Source organism: Mauremys mutica, chromosome 8 (genome assembly GCF_020497125.1).
Source record: "Mauremys mutica isolate MM-2020 ecotype Southern chromosome 8, ASM2049712v1, whole genome shotgun sequence".
Lineage (NCBI taxonomy): Eukaryota > Metazoa > Chordata > Testudines > Geoemydidae > Mauremys > Mauremys mutica.
Window position 1 is genome coordinate 55,353,344 of NC_059079.1, and position 17,056 is coordinate 55,370,399.

Below are 17,056 nucleotides of genomic sequence, written 5' to 3' on the forward strand. Positions count from 1 at the left end.
CAGGAAGAAAGAAAGAAACAGCAACATCCAGCCACAAGGATTTGTTGTTTATTGACTTTTTTTTTTCCAAGTAAAAAGTGCACTCAAGCAAAAACACAAAACAAAAAAAGTCAGCTCCATAACCTCTGTCCTGTGCAGTGGGAGAAATCGCAGAACAAGCCAGAGGTTAGTGTGTTTCACTATAAATAGAAATATACCATAGATGATTATTTAACATATAATATTCAAACAAGGAGGTGGCACTTTATCAGAGAAGCGGACAACTGAGGGGTGAGTTTAACCCCAGAAAGTGACCACCTCCTCTGGGGCACGGTTGAGATTGCTGATCCTGCCACACTATGTGGGGCACAAGAGAGGTAACAAGGATCCAACAGAGCCATTCTACAGTGGTCAGAAGGGCCAGGGGACTGTCTCCACTGAGACAGAGGAACAAAATGGAATTGGACCTACAGGAAACCCATCGGTGGTAGAGATTTGCCTCCAGTTCCTCCAGTTTTAGAGAATGATTGATTAAGAATCAGTCACAATTCCTCTGACGCAAGGCTGCTCTATGTAAAACATTGAACATTGTCTGTTGGGAGGCAGCACCAAACTTCTTCCAAACTGGAAGTGGAGACACATCTGGTTACCTTTACGGTGTTTGGGGGGTTTAATAGGGCAATCAGTATGCTAACACTGTGAAGGGTAAGCTGGGCTCTTGGGTGCCAGTAATTTTGGCCAAGGTCAACAGGACAACACCCCCATTATTACGGAAAGCGCCAGGGGATCTTTGATGTCCATGCAGAGAAGACAAGAATTTGCTTTTCGAAGTCTCATCTGAAAGACGCACAGTAAACTGCATGGTACTTGATTGCCCTCAGAAGGATGAAGGGCTGAGTCATCCCTCCTGGGGCTTGCACCTCTGCTTTCAGTGCGCCTAGATACTGCAAGCCTGAGCTTTTGATCACGAAGACATCCCCTCCGGTTAATCCCTTGAGAACCCGCCTGAATGAAAAGCCCAGGATGAGAAGGGGGAGGAGACAGGGGGGTGAAATTTTCCCCAGGAGCTGGGTGTGCTGGTAGGAAGGACTTTCCAGCTGAGGGCCCCTTCAACAGTCTAAGGAGTTACTGACCATCCTCCCACCCCCTTCGGCGTGATCATTTTTAAACCATCAAAAATAAATCCCTTCCCTTTGACTAAACAGGAATTTAGTCACCTTGCTAAGATACACTGGGGAAGACCTACACTTTAATGAATGGGTCCTCCCCCTGCACAAGTCTAAAGCACAAAACAGATGTACAGGCAGTGCTAGTGTCAGTGTCGAGACTGGAAAGGCAGTGAGGACAGTGCCGCAGTAGGGAACCCCGACCTCCCTGGTCCTGCACCCGTCCCTGTCATTTGCTGGGTTCGGAAAGGATTGCTGGTGAGAAAGGGTCTTGCAATACACCAAGGGGAACCAATGCTACGTTGGGTGGTGAAAGGCAATGAGAGAGGTGCTGGCATTGGAGGAGAGTGGCAAGTTCTGCTGGCTGTGCCCAAGCGTCAGGACCTTGGTAGGGACAGGGAGATCCACAGGAGTCAGAGTTCAGCTTCTATAAGACATTCGTTTGGCGACTCTCCAGAAGCTGAACCGGGTGCCGCTGCCTCCTCAGGCCATACTCTAGGGATGGGCTCCTACTAGCTATGGCTCTTCTTGGCCAGCAGCTTCTTCATGCAGCAGGATCTCTCCTTCCTTCCTCCTGCACTCCAGGGACGGATAGCAGAGTATCAGGCTTTCCCGGCTCAGGGGCACCTTGTGGTGATGTTGGCATCAAAACGCAATGTCGTGAGGCAAACGTCAGCACATTGCCACACCAAGTCTGACCAGCTGCACCCAAAGGGCCTGTGTTCAGCTCAGCAGAGCCAAAGGCAGCTGGTCCTGGCAGGCTTGGCTTCCCCATCCCCCACGACCCATCAGGCCATGGCCTAGTATCCACAGCCTGAGAGACCCAGTCCAGAGAGTCTTCCTAAAGGTCTCAAGGTTTTTCAATGGAATTTGTGTTGTAGCACCCTGGGGGGAGGTTGTTGCGGATCTCCTCCAGGTTCCTAATGTCTGCCAGGATCTCATTAATGCTTCTCTCTAGAGTCTGAACCCGGAGCCTCTGCAGACTGGCTGTTTTCTCCAGTTCGGCCATCTGCTCTTTCAACTGGCTGTTCTTTGTCCTGGCCTGGCTGAGGTTGAGTTCGAGCAATCTCAGCGCCTGCTCATCCACAGGGCCAGGCTGGTCTATTTCCAAGGAGGAAAATAAAGAAAAGGAAACAATAAACAGATGCTGGGAACTGGATCTTTCTAAGTACATACCCCTTAGCCCCATGCCTCAGCTGCAGTTATCCATGGTGCTCAACCTGCCTAGGCCAAATGGCTTTGAAAAAAAGCGTGACAAAGACTCAGATTGGAGGACACAGCACAAAACAGGAGAGAAAGAGGAAGCTGGGAAATACTTGGAATTCATTTCTTTACACTTGTGTGAAGTTCTTCACAACCTCAGCTCAGAGAGGTTACATTTCTGAGATCAGTACTTGACAGGCAATCAACTATTAAATTCCTCCAGGCTGGTGTGGGGTGGAGGAAAGTTTGGATCTGAAATCAACAACATCCCAAGCAATGAGGCACAGTCACGGGTAGAGAAGAAAGCTGGTCTCGTGGTGAAGGCATTGGACTGGGACTCAGGAGATCAGGATTCAATTCCTGGCTCTGCCACACAGCCCAGGGGGGAAGCATTCATACCGCTCTTTGTCTATGGCTATGAGGGGCAATTCCCTTTCTCGTGCACATACACTCATGGCAGCTCAATGAGAGCTAGTGAGAGTGTAAATTGCTGTGTAGCCACGGCAGCACCAGTGGATACATACTCAGCACGACTCCGCTACCGCAGCTACACTGCTATTTTCACTCACACTCACTCATCAAGCTACTGCGAGTATGGGACATGGGCAGGGAACTACACCCTTAGCTCATAGTGGAGATATCTCATCCCCATTTTATAAATGGATAACCAAGGCCAATATTTCCCATCTCACACCCTTTGTCTTAAATTAGAAGCAAGGCAGAAATTACCTCTCAACATGTGCTTGTCCAGCATGTAGTGCAATGGGGGCCTCCGGACACTACCATGACACAAAGAATGAAGAAGGTGCTTATACACTTACCCATCAGATGTAGAAAGTCTTCCAGGGCACGCAGTGTCTCTTGGACAGCAGCCTCAGCAGTACGGGCACCGGCATGGGCACCCTGCGCCTCCTGACCAGTCTGAGAGAGGCAAGAACAAGGCAGTAAGGGCATGTGTCACCCAAACAGGTTTGCAGTTGCTTTAAAGGCAAGGGATGAGAACTCACTTTCTGTGCAGCGGTGGCATCCATGTCGACCTCCAGAGCCTTCCTCGTGAGCTCCCTTTCTGCTTCTCTGGCCTCGTTCAGTAAAGTTATGACTCCTTTCTCCAGTGCCAGGACCCCATCTGCTGTCCTGTTGGCTTCCAAGTTCAACCGCCTTATCTCCTAAGAAAGCAAAGGCAGTAAGAGTAGGAGATATTGGAGAGGCAAGAAGGCCCAACAAGGATTCATTCAAGAGAGAAATATTGGCAACACCCACTTGAAAGGACAGACTAGTGGCTTGATTTTCAGATGTGCTACGGACCTGCAACCGTCACCGATTTCAGCACGGGGCTGCTAGTCCTTAGCGCCTCTGAAAATCAGACCAGATATGAATAGGCAGAAAGATGACCCAGTTCATGGAAACATGGGCCCATCAGGCCCAAGTTATATCAGATTCATCCACTTGCATCAACATCATGTTCTTTTCCCAGCTAGTTTTATTTCCCTTCTGCAGAGCTTTACTCTGCTTTGCAGCCACTCCCTGAACTCACCCTCTCAGACACATCAATGACATGGAATTACTGTGTGCGACTTCGGGCACACCTACGCTGCAGCTGTGAGGTGCGATTCCCAGCTGGGGTAGACGTACACGCACCAGTTCTCATCGAGCTAGCACACTAACAGCAGCAGTGCAGCCACAGTGCCCGAGTACAATCCCGTCCCACCTTGTCGCTATGTACTCGGGGGGCTAGCTGAGCTAGGAATTACGCCTCCCACCTGCAGTCTCACTGATGCCAGGCCAGTGTCACAAAACCTTCCGGTCTGCACGTGGGGCTTAGACTATGCATATCATTTATCAGGACACACTGACATGATACATTCAAGTAACTCACACTCTTTATGTTGACCGAGAGCTGAACAGGACTTCGGGTTAGTGTCTAACCCAGGAAGATGACTGCTTCTCAGTAACCCTTCTCCGTTTTCCTCTGTCACTCCCCATCCTTACCCCTGCCAGTCCCCCAATGCTCCGATTATCAAAGAACCCAGACTTCCCTTTACCTGCTGGATACCACCAGTGATCTCCTTTGCCTCCCCAGCCATGCTTCTGGCTGTCTTTGCATCTGTAGCAGCACTGCCCAGGGCGCCTTCTGCTCGTCCAGTCTTATCATTGGCATTCGTGACCATATTGCTGATGAGAGGGAGTCTTCTCATGGCTTCCTCAGCTTCTCTTCTCCTACCATCTACCTGCAGGTGAAACCCTAAAATGGAAAAAATACACAGCACCATCAGATCCCAGAGGGTAGAGGGCATTCCTCAGAGTCAGGGATGGGCTTCATTGATGGAGGAACAAATGAGAGACTACTGGAAGCAGAATCCCGCTCTCAGCCTAGGAAAGACTGGCACCTCTGGAGCTGCTTATTCCATGGAAGAATGTCCACAGTCAGAGAATGGGGAAACGGGTGAGTGGGTGTACTCAGGAAGAGAAAGATTCCCAGGAGGTTTGCGCCATTGTCACACAGCTCAGGAACTGTTAAAATGATCTGCCTGGAATGATCCTTTAACCCTTTGATGCTAGGAGCTGGGATTACCTGGCATACATTACATTGCAATGGAACATACTGTGACTATCAGCAGCTGGGGAAACAGCAATGTGGAGCTTTCAGAGCAATCGATTGGAACCAGTGACCGCTGCTGAAGTAAGATGCTTTTGCCATAGACTCACCTCTGAGATTTTTCAAGATGAGTTCAACTTCATAAAAAGTGGCATTGCCAGCACTCAGTGCCTGCTGTGCTCTGCTCTTGGCAAGGTTGGCGCGGGACAACAGCTGACTCGAAGCCTGTAATGAACCGAAGGGACACAAAGAGACAGCAGATCAAGCAGAGAGCACGGGAGGCCCAGCCCTGTTCCCAAAGCTGTCTTTGAGGCAGCTTCATTTCACCCGAGAGGATTAAATTTACAGCTTGCCAGCAAAGGCTCAACGCCCGTCCCAGTCTGAGTCACATGAACAGAATAATGGAGCTGGGATTGCAGTCTGTCTGCTGACCCACCTCCTGCTCTTTAACACAGACAGGATAAAGTAGTGTACAGCTCACAGAGATGGCAGCTCTCTCAGGATACCTACTAACATGGGGGATGATGTCTTACCAGCCTCTTGCTTTCCCCGCTCTGTAACAATTGTTTGATTTCTTCCTCCCAGCTTCTAGTGTTGCTTTGCAGCCGCCTGTATTCTGCCATGTACGTCTCCACCAAGCCCATTAGAGTGTCTGCCTCCTGCCTGAGCCGGTTTGCCTCCTCCTGAGACACCAAGGAAACAAGAGTTTACTTTGATCACAGGTACCCAGCGCCAGTCGCAAGGACTGGTCCCCAGCACTGATTGGCTGCCACAGCGGTATCACTTGGAAACCGGAGCAGGCCTGAAAGGGACGTACATTTAGAAGGGTGACAACATGCCACGCCGCAGGTGGTGAGGCTTTCCATAGGATGATGGGCCACCTAGCAGGAGTAAGAATCCATTACATTCAGCCTCAAGATGGGCAAAGACTCGTCAGCCCCCGTGCTCATGGGAGGAAAGGAGAGGGGGACAGAGTGAGGTGAGAGAAGCGTATCAGTTCCTTCCCAACAGGACACCGGGATGGCAGAGAGGCTGGCAGACTGTGATTTGCATCTACAAAGTGCAGCAAGGTTCTCTGGTGTCTAGCAGACAAGAAATCCTCACCTGGAAGGACCCAGTGTCAATCTTTGAGAAGCGCGACATGGAGCTGAGGAGCACCAGGCTGCCCTGATAGGCCCTGTCTGCATCCAAGGCAGATCTGCTGGCGTCAGTCTCCAGCTCGCTGGCCAGCAATTTGGTTTCATCGTATCTGCCAAAGAAAAAAAAAAAGAAAAGCATCGTAAGCCAGAACACTCCCCTCATGTTTAACAGCCCATGAGACACAGAGACCAGATCCTCCCTGCTGGGTCAGGTCACGGGGCCATTTGCCTCAGATCAGCGAGTCTGCAAGCTGGTCGGTGGCTCCATCTTTGCAAAGCATCATGTACATTTCCCACACTAGAGCAATTCATTTTATTTAACACGGCCTCCCCCACCACGTCAGCCAGGAAATGAAAAGCAGCAGGCCCTCCTGTGTCACACGCTGCTTCAGACCCAGGCTCACACACAGGCCAAGGTTTTCAAAAGGGACAAACAAACTCACGAGACGCCTTAAAGGAGCCTGAATTTCAGAGGTGGGCGCTCAGCTCTTTCTATAAATCAGGCCCCTTTAAGGTGTCTCAAGTTGGGCATTCAAAATCAATAGGCACTTTGCAAATCCTGGTCATCCCACTTTAATATTTCCCTATAGGTCAGTCCCCTCCAGTCCCGAATCACCTGTGCAGCTCTTCTCTGTAGTTCCCTTATTACTATCACTCTGAGGGCTTGTCTACACATAAGCCGCTACAGCTGCAGTGGATCAGTGAAGACGCCCCCCACGTCGACGGGAGAGGTTCTCCGGTTGGCATAGGTAAGTCACCTCCCAAAAGGCGGTAGCTAGGTTGACAGCAGAATTCTCCCATTGACCTAGCGTTGTCTACACCAGGGCATAGGTCGGTTTCATTGCATCACTTGGGGGTTGGATTTTTCACACCCCTGAGCGACATAGTTATACCAGCCTCATTTCCTAGCGTAGATCCAGGCTTAGTATGTCTGAGACTGTCTGAGCCAAACCCATCCCTGGTGGAAATCATTGACACCAATGGATGATTTGCTCAAGGGATGAGTTTGGCCCCACAAATGTGTGTAATACACAAAGGAAATTGTATACCCGCGACAGACACCCCATAAGGAGGGTGGGATTCTTAGAGGCACTTCTTACTATACTCTCTTCTCTCCCCTCCCGCCACCATGGAGACCTATACACACGAGTGCTGTGAACCTACTTTCGCAGCAGCCCTTGCACAGAGCTCGCCAGGATGCCTCCTCCGCTCACAGCTGAGCGCACCAGCTCCAGGGCCTGTCCTGAGTCATCCACCGCTGCCCTGACTGCCTGTTCAATGGCATTTGCTGATTGCACGTGGCTGGAAAACAGAAGGGCTCCCATGAGACATGGGCCTGCAAAGGCTGCCTCACTTCCTCCATCCACTTGTTATTCAGGTGGGTTGTCATCGGAGTTGTAGGCATGTTGGTCCCAGGATATTAGAGAGACAAGGTGGGTGAGGTCATAGGTGGCAAGTTATATGGGCCCGTGATGCCCATGCTCCACCAATATTTAGGAACATGGGCTCAGCTCCATCAATGTTTGGGCTTATTGCACTTTAGGGGACCCCGTGCTAACACCCCAGGCTGCCCTGGACCCCGCATCCCTCTGAAGTGCGGGGCCCAGGGCTGTTGCCCCAGTCCATCCTATGGACAGGACAGCTCTGCTTGGACCCGTTCTGAGGCACCACCAAAAATTATATAAACCTGGCACTCATGGATGAGGTGGTATCTTTTATTAGAGATATATAATACACACACACACACACACACACAGAGTGCGGCTCAAAAGCTTGTGTCTCTCACCAACAGAAGCGAGTCCAATAAAAGATATTACCTCACCCACCTTGTCTCCATCATGAGAGCAGGTCTTTCTGGGAAACCCAACGAGCTAAGAAAGGGAACCACACCCCTGCAGAATATGCGCTTCTTGGCAATAGTGTTTACCCATTGTGCATCTATTACCAGTAGATCTGGACTGGGGGAGAAGCAGTCATGGCCTAGAACGTGCCAGTGGACGCGGCGATCTGCTCACCTGTTTGCTAGTCTGAGAGCTTCTTGGGCCAGCATCAAAAAACTGTTTGACCCGCCAGGGAGGTGTGAAGCTGGAATATTCTGAGGAGAAAGAGAAATGAATTGCACTGTCTCTCTCTCCCTCTTTCTGATTTAATGCTGACAAAAGGGAGGGATTGATAATGACTGGCTGGAGGTAAGAGAGTGCATCACACAGACACAGCTCTACCACAGCGCCCAAAGGAGCCTAGCCAGCCATTCCCGTCTGTATGAACCCCGGTAAAAGAGCAATGCTAATGAACTCCTATCATAGAGCAAGGTGCTGGCCAAAGCTCCCCTGTTACTCTGCACCCACAAAATAATGTGTACTGCACTTGCAGCCTCCCTGTAACAAAACCGAAGCAGCCTATGGAGAAGCAGGACACCTCCTTCCACCCTTAGTCAGGGTACATCGACACAGCCTGGGTCTCAGAGCCCAGGCTGATAGATGGGACCTTGCACCACTGCGCTAAAAAGAGCTGCGTAGACACTGCAGCTCGGGGTGGAGCTCAGGCTTTGGAGCCTAAGGACGGGGAGGTTTCAAAGCCCAAGCTCCAGCCTGAGCCATAACGTCTAGAACGCTATTTTTAGCTTGGTAGCACGAACTGTGCAGGGGAAGATTAGGGAAGAAGGGAGTAGAGGGGGCGGGAGAAGGGCTCGAGGCAGGAGGTTTGGAGAGCTCAGGGAGTCGGCATCGGGTGCTGGGAAAACATCACCATGGAGAGCAAGGGAACAGAAGTAAGCAGAAGAGGATTCCTCTGGCCTCTGCAGCAGTGGCCAGGGATGTCGCTGGTCTGGAGTGTCTGTGCTGAAAGGTCTTGGGGAGAACTTACCAGCCCACTCAGGGTCACTTTGCTTTGCCCCAGGTCCAAATGGGCTCTCTCAATCAGCCTCCTAATGTCCTGCACCTGGGCCTGGTACTGACGCCCCAGCGTCTGCAGCCTCTGCACCGTCACCCTGATGTCGGCCAAGCGGCTCTGGTAGCTGGACTCTTGTCCCTTCATTTTGGACATCCGGCTCTCCAGGGACTTGTCAGAGGCTGACAAGAGAGACCAAGAGAGATTTACTGTGCTGCAGGGGAGCCGCCGGATACGAAACCAGAACTGAGCACAAACAGGCAGACAGCTCAATGGAGAAAAAGACAGTTCTGACACGCTACAGTCGGGGGGGGGGAGGGGCTGTCCCAGAGTGTCGTCCCCTCCCCCATCCCTATACTGCACCGGCAGTCGGGGGGCTGTCCTAGAGTGTCCCCCTCATACTCATACTGTACCAGCAGTCGGGGGGTTGTCCAGGACTGCCCCCCCACATCTGCATAGTTGGGGGTGGGAAGAGGGGAAAGCCTGTCCCAGAATGTTCTCTCTGAAGTGCCTGGTTCAGAACTGCACCCCTTGCCCTGCACTCCAGTATCTAGCATTGGTTCCTTTCACTGCATTGAGTCTCCAGGGGCCCCTCTGCTGTCTCTCCAACCCCATCCAAGGGGAGGTGCCCGGCGTTACCTTGTAAACTCAGAGCTTCTCTCAGGATTTCACGCAGGGTCTCCTCAGCCTGTTGCATCTTCCCCTCCAGCTCCTCACTGGCCCCTGCCCCACTGCCAAGCTGCAGCCGAGACACAAGAACCTCCAGATGCTGCAGCTGCTGCACGTACTGATCCACCTGAAACCAAGGCAGGTCACGGGGTCAGCAAGTGGCCGAGAAACATGGGTTACAGAGGCAAAGAGACAAGGGCTTGGGCCAGGTTCACAGACACTAGGAGGTGGGAAGAAGAGAAGCCCCAGGATTTGTGAGAAGTAGAAAACCCAGCACAGTCTGGAAGAGTTACCTAGACAAAGAGCCCTTTTAGTGAATGTTAATTCTGGTTAAAATGGCAGATTAACAGCCCTGGCGGCTGAAATCCTCTATTGACAGACCAGGCAGTGCAAGGTCCCCCACACAGCCTGGGCAAAGTGCTGCAAACCTCTCCTGGAGGGAGCATAACTAGCAGCAAGAAGCTAACCAATAGGGTGACCAGATGAGAGATATGAAATATTGGGACACCTCCGCCGCGTCCTACTTCTCCCCCCTCACTCTCCCCAGAGCAGAGCTGAAAGTCTGTCAGTGTAGTCCCTAAGTCTGCATGGAGCTGTTTCTTGGGGAGAGGGGATCTATATTTCTGGGCCTATCTGAGCTCTCAGGGCATGGGTGGTTAATTTCCTTTGTATCCGGAAAGGAGCATTTGCTGAACCTCATCTGTGGATTAGCCTTAGCAGCTACTGGTTCAATCTCTGATAGGAATGCAAAGGAATTAGTGCAGGGTGAGGAGAGGGAATTATCGCTGAAATCTTTTGCTGGAGAAGTGATATCAGGCAGAGTTGGCAGGTAAGTCCAGCTCAGATACCATGGTCATGGGCACCCAGCTGACAGACAGAGAAACTTACCTGTGTTTTCACATGGCTGTAGCAAGCTGGGCACTGTGTGTGCTCACAGTTGGGCCCCTCAAATCCTGGCTTGCAAACACAGCTCCCATCACTTCTGCACTTCAGGGGGTCAGAACCTACCGAATTGCAGTTACAGGCTGCAGAGAAAGCAAAGGGTTGGAAGGAGCCACAAATCAGATCAATATTGAGAACCAAAGAGCGTAAGGAAACACAGCAGCTCTCATAAAAACACGTCTGTCCTCACCAGAACATCTTCCCATCTGCCTCTGCGGGGGTCTCACACTTCTGCACTGTTTTTCAAAGATGCACAACAACCTACATCCTGATTGACCTCTCTGGGCTAAACAGAGACCAATAAACTCCACCCTACCCTGCTGCTTGAGTCACTGTTCCCTGAATGCTGACTGCCTCCGAATATCTATAACTCCATATTGAAGGAGTTCAGGCCTGGTTTGTACGCGGATGGGGAACCTCCAAGGAAAACCAGTGGTGCTACAAGGAGCCGTACTGGTTATTTTATCTTTTGCCTCTGAATCAGCACTGCGCTAACAAGGTACTGCTGGAGCTCATCCCCCACCCCCGCCTCCCCCTTTTTTTTTTTTTTTTAAATGAGACCTAATATGTGGAGTTCAGGCTTGTGGCCTAGCCATTATATTCCAGCTACCTAAAATTCTCCCCAGGGTTTTAGCTGGACACAGTATTATTGACTTGTCCTAAAATAATGTGTAATGTTGCTGCTCCCTGTGAAATCCTTCCTGAATGTGGATTCAAGAAATGGCTGGTTCAGTGGTGGAGGACGTGACTCTTGTACAGAGCATGTGAAAAGCTGTCTGGGACCCCTTAAAATGAAAGGTGCTATGAAAGCACATCACGACATTAGTACCAGGTTTGAGAGTCCATTCCCTGTCCAATTACACTCACACAGGCGCACACTCCAGCTTACACTCCTACCTTGACACTTCTCTGCTGGGTTGAGGGCTAAGGGGTTCCCAAAGAACCCGTCCCTGCACTGGTCACAGGAGAAGCCAGCCGTGTTGTAAAGGCATTTCAGGCATTCACCCGTCAGCCGGTCACAGTTCCCCACAGTACTGGGATCGATGTTATTGTTACACTGGCAGGGCTGGCAGGGTCTCACACGGCCATTGTCACCCAAGGGGTCTCCAAAATAGCCATCAGCACAGTGTTCACAGTTAGCACCTGGGGAGGGAGACACAAACAAGACAGAGGCCAGTTACCCTCCAGAACTACAGGGCCCCAAAGCAGTGGCCAAACCCCATCTAACACTGCCCTCCCCCTCCTGCCGGCGGACACAGGCACTATGCCCTGCTGGGCAATGAATTTCACAATCTCGGCTCCATTCTCAGGGAGGGGAACTCACCCTCCTCGTACAATTAGGAGAAGCGGATTTAGTTCCATTGCACCTTTGACCCAAAACATCCCAGAAAGCAAGTCACCCTCCATCCCAGATGAGGGGTGAGAAGGGGATTGACAATCTCTCTCCAGGGATAGGAAGGAACCGTAGGCAGTGGTATCCTGAGAGGGAGCCTGTTCTGACCGACAGGCGCACTGCACTGGGACTGAGGAGATCTGGGATCTGCTCGTGGCTCTGCCACTGCCCTGCTGTGTGACCTTGACCCAGGCACTTCATCTCACTGTGCCTCTTTCCCCCCAGCCCCCCCTTGTCTTTTCAGTGTGAGCGCTCTAGGGGCAGGGTCTGTCTCTCACTGTGCATGTGTACAGCAGCTAGCACAACAGGGTCCTGATCTCAGCTGGGGCCGCTCTGTGCTACTGGGAATACATAGAATAAAGAACAACAGAGAGGCAGAGTAGGGGACAGATTGGAGTAGGGGACAGCCAGGCTGTACAAACACAATCACACTGCAGCCATCACAACCCCACTCTGTACTAACCAGGGGCTAGGGAGAGATCTTAGGGCATTCTCTGGGAATACATGTAATAGTCAATGGAAAAGGACAGGGTAACTCTCTCAACACTCCCCTTTCCTATCCTGCTGTTCTGCAGGAGACTGGAAGGACCCTAGAAAGGAAACAAATCTCCAGATAAACCAGAGGGAGGCCATTACCAGTGACTCCCAGAGGGCAGTTATTGCAAATGACTTCCTTTCTCCCTGGCGCCACTGAGCAGCCCTGGCCATTTCTACAAGGGCACAGCTGGCAGCTCTGCAGATTCCAGGGGTCCCTGTAGAAACCAAATGGACAGTTGGCGTTGGGGTCCATGTTTTCATCTCCTGAATAACAGTCTCCTGGGAAAGACACAAAAAGGTATCAACAGCCAGTGTAGATCTGGCCTATATTCTGGTGCAGGCCACGACAGCCTGGCACTGCCACTATACATGTAAGAAAAGACCCTTCCTCATAATCCCAGGCCACCTCCTACCACCTGCACTGTCCCATGTGAGTCAGCACCTGCCTGTAACCGAGCAGTGACCCCCCTAGCACAATTTTCCTCATAACCCAACACTACCACCTGCAGCCTGGCACCATTCATTATAACTTGGCAACCCCTCTGCAGCACGTGTGAGACTTGGCACCATTCCTCTCCTCCATAACTCAACACAGTCCTTCGTAACTTGGGGCAACGTTCACTCCTCCAGTCGATAACAGGCTATCATGTTATGATGCTCCGTATCTAGACAGCTAGCTCTCAGGGCTAAACACTCGGGCTATGTAAGTACAAGTCCAGCCCTTAGAACTGACTGTAACAATCAGAGTTCTGCACCTAGACAGAACACAAAGAGCTTCACGGAGCAAAAGATATTCCTGACAAAGACATAGGCACGTGTACCAGGCACTTGTCACCATTGCCCAGAATCCAGCATTTTTTCCTGTTACGCGGCACCTTGCCCATCACCCAGTTTTATCCTCTGCAACCTTACGACAAAAGCTGGTTGGGAGACTGGAATTTCCGTTCTGTTGGAATTTCTGACATTCCAAACTCGGCCTGCATTCTGAATTGGAATGAAGAGCCGCAATGTTAAAACTTCCCACAGAATAAAAATTCTGAAAACTTCAAATTCAGGACTGTTGAAATGCACCGTTTCAACTAGGGAAAAATATGACGCTTTGATAAAGTAAAAAAGCGTTGGCTTTATGATTTCAATTGATTCCATGTGGGTTTTTATTTTAAAATATTAAATATAGGTACATTGGATCTACTATTAAAATTAATGTTTTAATAGCATATAAAAGTCCAAACGAAACGGTTCAACATCAAAATGAAACAAAATTTTCCCTATTGAAAGTTTAACCGAAATTGAGAGGTTCCCACCAAGCATTAAGATTTTGATAAAACTGCATTTTTCAACGCAAAACTGTCCTGCCTATATTTCTGGGAGTGGTTCGCCTGGTGGCACTCCTATCACCCAGCACCCTCACCTATAACCCTGGTACCCATCATGCAGCGACACCTCCCTTCCCCCAGTTCTATCCACAGTGCACAGGCACCCCCGGCAGCACCCAGCAGTCCTTGGCTATGGTTATGGTTTTCCTTACCAGTGTCTGGATCGCAGTTTCCTCCCCCTTGGCAGTTACATAGCACGCAAGTGCTGAAAGGCCCAAGGTTGGAAGCATCTCTCTTGTACCCAGGAGCACAACGTTCACAGAACTGCCCCTGATAGCCAGCAGGACACACACATCGTTCCACCCAGGGAGCTGGGGCTCCAGAGGTCGGCTGTGCAGAAACCAGGGTGACATTATCGATGTACCCAGTGCCTGATGGAGGAGACAACACATTACATTTACAGCCAGCAGCTGCACCCTGAACTCCTCCCCAGGGCCATGACAACGGGCATTCTAAAGACTCTGTCTGTACCAGAGACTAGTGGGTGTTTTCTGTGCAAACTGAACTTATAGCCAATGTGTGCAGTGGTTATGCAAGGAACTCGGAGTGGAGGCTCTCCTGTTTCCAACTCTGCCACTGACTCATTGCATGGCCTTGGGCAAGTCACTTAACTGGTCTGTGCCTCAGTTTTCCCATCTGTAAGTGGCGTGCAAGATTTACCCACCTTGCAGGGGTGCTGTGAGGCTTAATACAGTGTTTTGAAGATGACAAGTGCTATATGATGCTCTCCCCAGGTCCCAACCCTCCCCCACACTCACTGTATTCTCCATACGTGGCTCGGATCCAAAGGGCCGTCAGGTTGCCGAGTAACCTGCGATACTCAAAGTAACTCAGCTTGGGGCTCCATCCACTGCGCGGGTGCTCGTCCAGTCTGCATATCGGAAGTGAAAGAAATTGAGAACAAGGAATAAAATTGAAGAGCGTCTTGCTGTCGGCTCTCTCCAAACTCCCATCGGAACAGAAAGAACCTGGGCGCCGATGATTAGCCCCTTGCAGAGCGTTACTGACATGGGACAAAGCCCAGCATGGAGCCCTGATAGGGGGACACCTATGATTCCTCCTTACACAGTCAACCCCATGGCACCTTGAGGCAAGAAGCAGGGTGAGCTGCAGTGGCAGGGGAAGCCACGAACAGGAGTGTCACCTTCACCACTGCAGATAGACCGACTCACTAGCACACTGGGAATCAACAACTCCAGCCTCTCTTGCTTATGGAAGGCCTGAGGTCCCACAGACTAAGTGCCAGGCCTCCCAGCCTCCCCAGGGATGGATAGTCTCATGCACTGGGAACTGAACTACAGCCTCCCCTGGTTGTGAGGGGTGCAACACACTAGAGCACAGGGAATCTACCTAGTTAGGGTGGGTCTGGCAGCTGGACTATCCAGAAACCTCAGTGATTATGGCACATCTTTGGCATTGGGTCACTAGGCAGCTGCTCTGCAGTCGCTGAGAGGTGAGAGTGCTCCAATACACTCCTGTTTTACCTGAACGTATATGTCTTGCTGATCCCGCAGGGCAGCATCTTCCCATGAGGCAGGAGGGAGGCAGTGACTCGTAGGCCAGCTCCTTCCAGGACCACATCCCGGGGAGAAGGACGACGACCCCCTCGGTCCATGCGATAATCAAAGGACAGGGTCTGGCCGTAGCTCACCTGCTGGTTCCCAAGAAATCTGGCTGTGAAGGGACATAAGAGACCCAGAGGGAGAAGGTTAAAGGGTCAAATCCTCCCATTAGGAAGTCTTAATTCCTGGGGCTGGCCCCAGGCACATGCCACGCATGGGGCTACCCAGCAGCCCACACTTCGGAAGGTCCCAATGTCCCGCCTGCTGTGATGCCCACCCACCAGCCTGAGTGATGAATCTGGCATTTACCAGCTCTCCAATGGCAAGTGCCCTGATCCAGTCCAACCCCCTGCTGCTGAAACTCACTCCAGGCCCCGGTAAAGAGCATCCAAACTCCCTCATATTTGAAAAACGCTCCCACATCCCCCTTGCATTACTGCCTGCCCTCTCTCCATCAAATGTAATGGTCTCAAGTTGCAGTGGGGGAGGTTTAGGTTGGATATTAGGAAAAACTTTTTCACTAGGAGGGTGGTGAAGCCCTGGAATGGGTTACCTAGGGAGGTGGTGGAATCTCCTTCCTTAGAGGTTTTTAAGGTCAGGCTTGACAAAGCCCTGGCTGGGATGATTTAGTTGGGGATTGGTCCTGCTTTGAGCAGGGGATTGGACTAGATGATCTCCTGAGGTCCCTTCCAACCCTGATAGTCTATGATCCCCAGACCAGAAAGGGCTGTCTAGGTCCCACCCCTCTTCCTTCATGTCAGGCCCTGCTAGCTCACACGGTCATGCCAGAGACAGGGAGAGCCAGTAGTTGAACACCGGGAAACCCACTCCTTCCGCAGTGCAATTGGCAAACTCCCTCTCAAAAACCAATATCTCCCACCACAGAGTCATGAAAAAGGGAAGCCCCCCTCTGTCAATCAGTATTAATTATCCAGTCACAGCAACAGCAAGCCAGCAGGTGGCATGCGACAGAGCAAGTCTGTATTATTCTAGGGTGTTTTTCTAGCTAGATTTCCCGGGCGTGACTGGGTGCGAGCACAGCAGCATGAAGGAGAGGGGTCTGTGAGATCACGTCTGTGCTATGCACTGAGTGCAGCTTTGCAGAGCTCAGTTTCTTTATATGGGGCTTCTTCTTTTGGCTGCTTCCCTACACGTGTCTCCCACATTCCACACACTTCCATACCTGGCGCCAGGAAATAGGTGGGCTCTGATCTCCTGGCTGTAACAAACACATCCCGATGGCGGGGAGACCACTGGAGCTGTACAGGGGACCCATTCACATACACTCCTCTCCAGCCCTCAGCATCTAGAAGGGAAAATAAAACAGTTTGCAGCCATCAGAGCCAGGAAACAGAAGCAAAGGAAAGGCAGTCAAAGGTCATTTGTAATCAATCATTTCTGCCCTGCACACTTCCACTCTCCCTTGCCTCTCCCCAGGGCAGCAGTCTGGCCAGCGCTACCCATTTCCTCATGCTGTACATTAGTGACCACCTTGACCACAGTCACCAGTCAAGTTCCTCGTACGCCAGCTGTCTCTGACTGGAGATATCCTTGCTCACAGCAGGGATCACGTGCCAAAGAGCAGGAAGATGGAATTAGATGGAC

At 51.2% G+C, this 17,056-nt stretch overlaps 1 protein-coding gene across 3 annotated transcripts in view; it reads right to left on the reverse strand.

The window, feature by feature from the left end:
* Positions 1-61: 61 nt before the first annotated feature.
* Positions 62-17,056, reverse strand: part of LAMC2 (laminin subunit gamma 2) — a 42,065-nt gene continuing 25,070 nt past the window's right edge. For all 3 annotated transcript variants that reach the window (XM_045028812.1, XM_045028813.1, XM_045028814.1), the window contains 18 exons: positions 16,635-16,757; positions 15,374-15,563; positions 14,648-14,760; positions 14,042-14,260; positions 12,613-12,792; positions 11,481-11,726; positions 10,530-10,666; positions 9,612-9,768; positions 8,949-9,154; positions 8,099-8,178; positions 7,248-7,385; positions 6,049-6,193; positions 5,478-5,627; positions 5,055-5,169; positions 4,391-4,590; positions 3,356-3,514; positions 3,170-3,269; positions 62-2,246 (listed from right to left, as the gene is read on the reverse strand). In XM_045028812.1, coding sequence (XP_044884747.1) covers positions 1,996-2,246; positions 3,170-3,269; positions 3,356-3,514; positions 4,391-4,590; positions 5,055-5,169; positions 5,478-5,627; positions 6,049-6,193; positions 7,248-7,385; positions 8,099-8,178; positions 8,949-9,154; positions 9,612-9,768; positions 10,530-10,666; positions 11,481-11,726; positions 12,613-12,792; positions 14,042-14,260; positions 14,648-14,760; positions 15,374-15,563; positions 16,635-16,757 — 2,909 coding nt within the window. In that variant the 3' untranslated portion in view covers positions 62-1,995. The remainder of the gene's footprint in view (positions 2,247-3,169; positions 3,270-3,355; positions 3,515-4,390; positions 4,591-5,054; positions 5,170-5,477; positions 5,628-6,048; positions 6,194-7,247; positions 7,386-8,098; positions 8,179-8,948; positions 9,155-9,611; positions 9,769-10,529; positions 10,667-11,480; positions 11,727-12,612; positions 12,793-14,041; positions 14,261-14,647; positions 14,761-15,373; positions 15,564-16,634; positions 16,758-17,056) is intronic.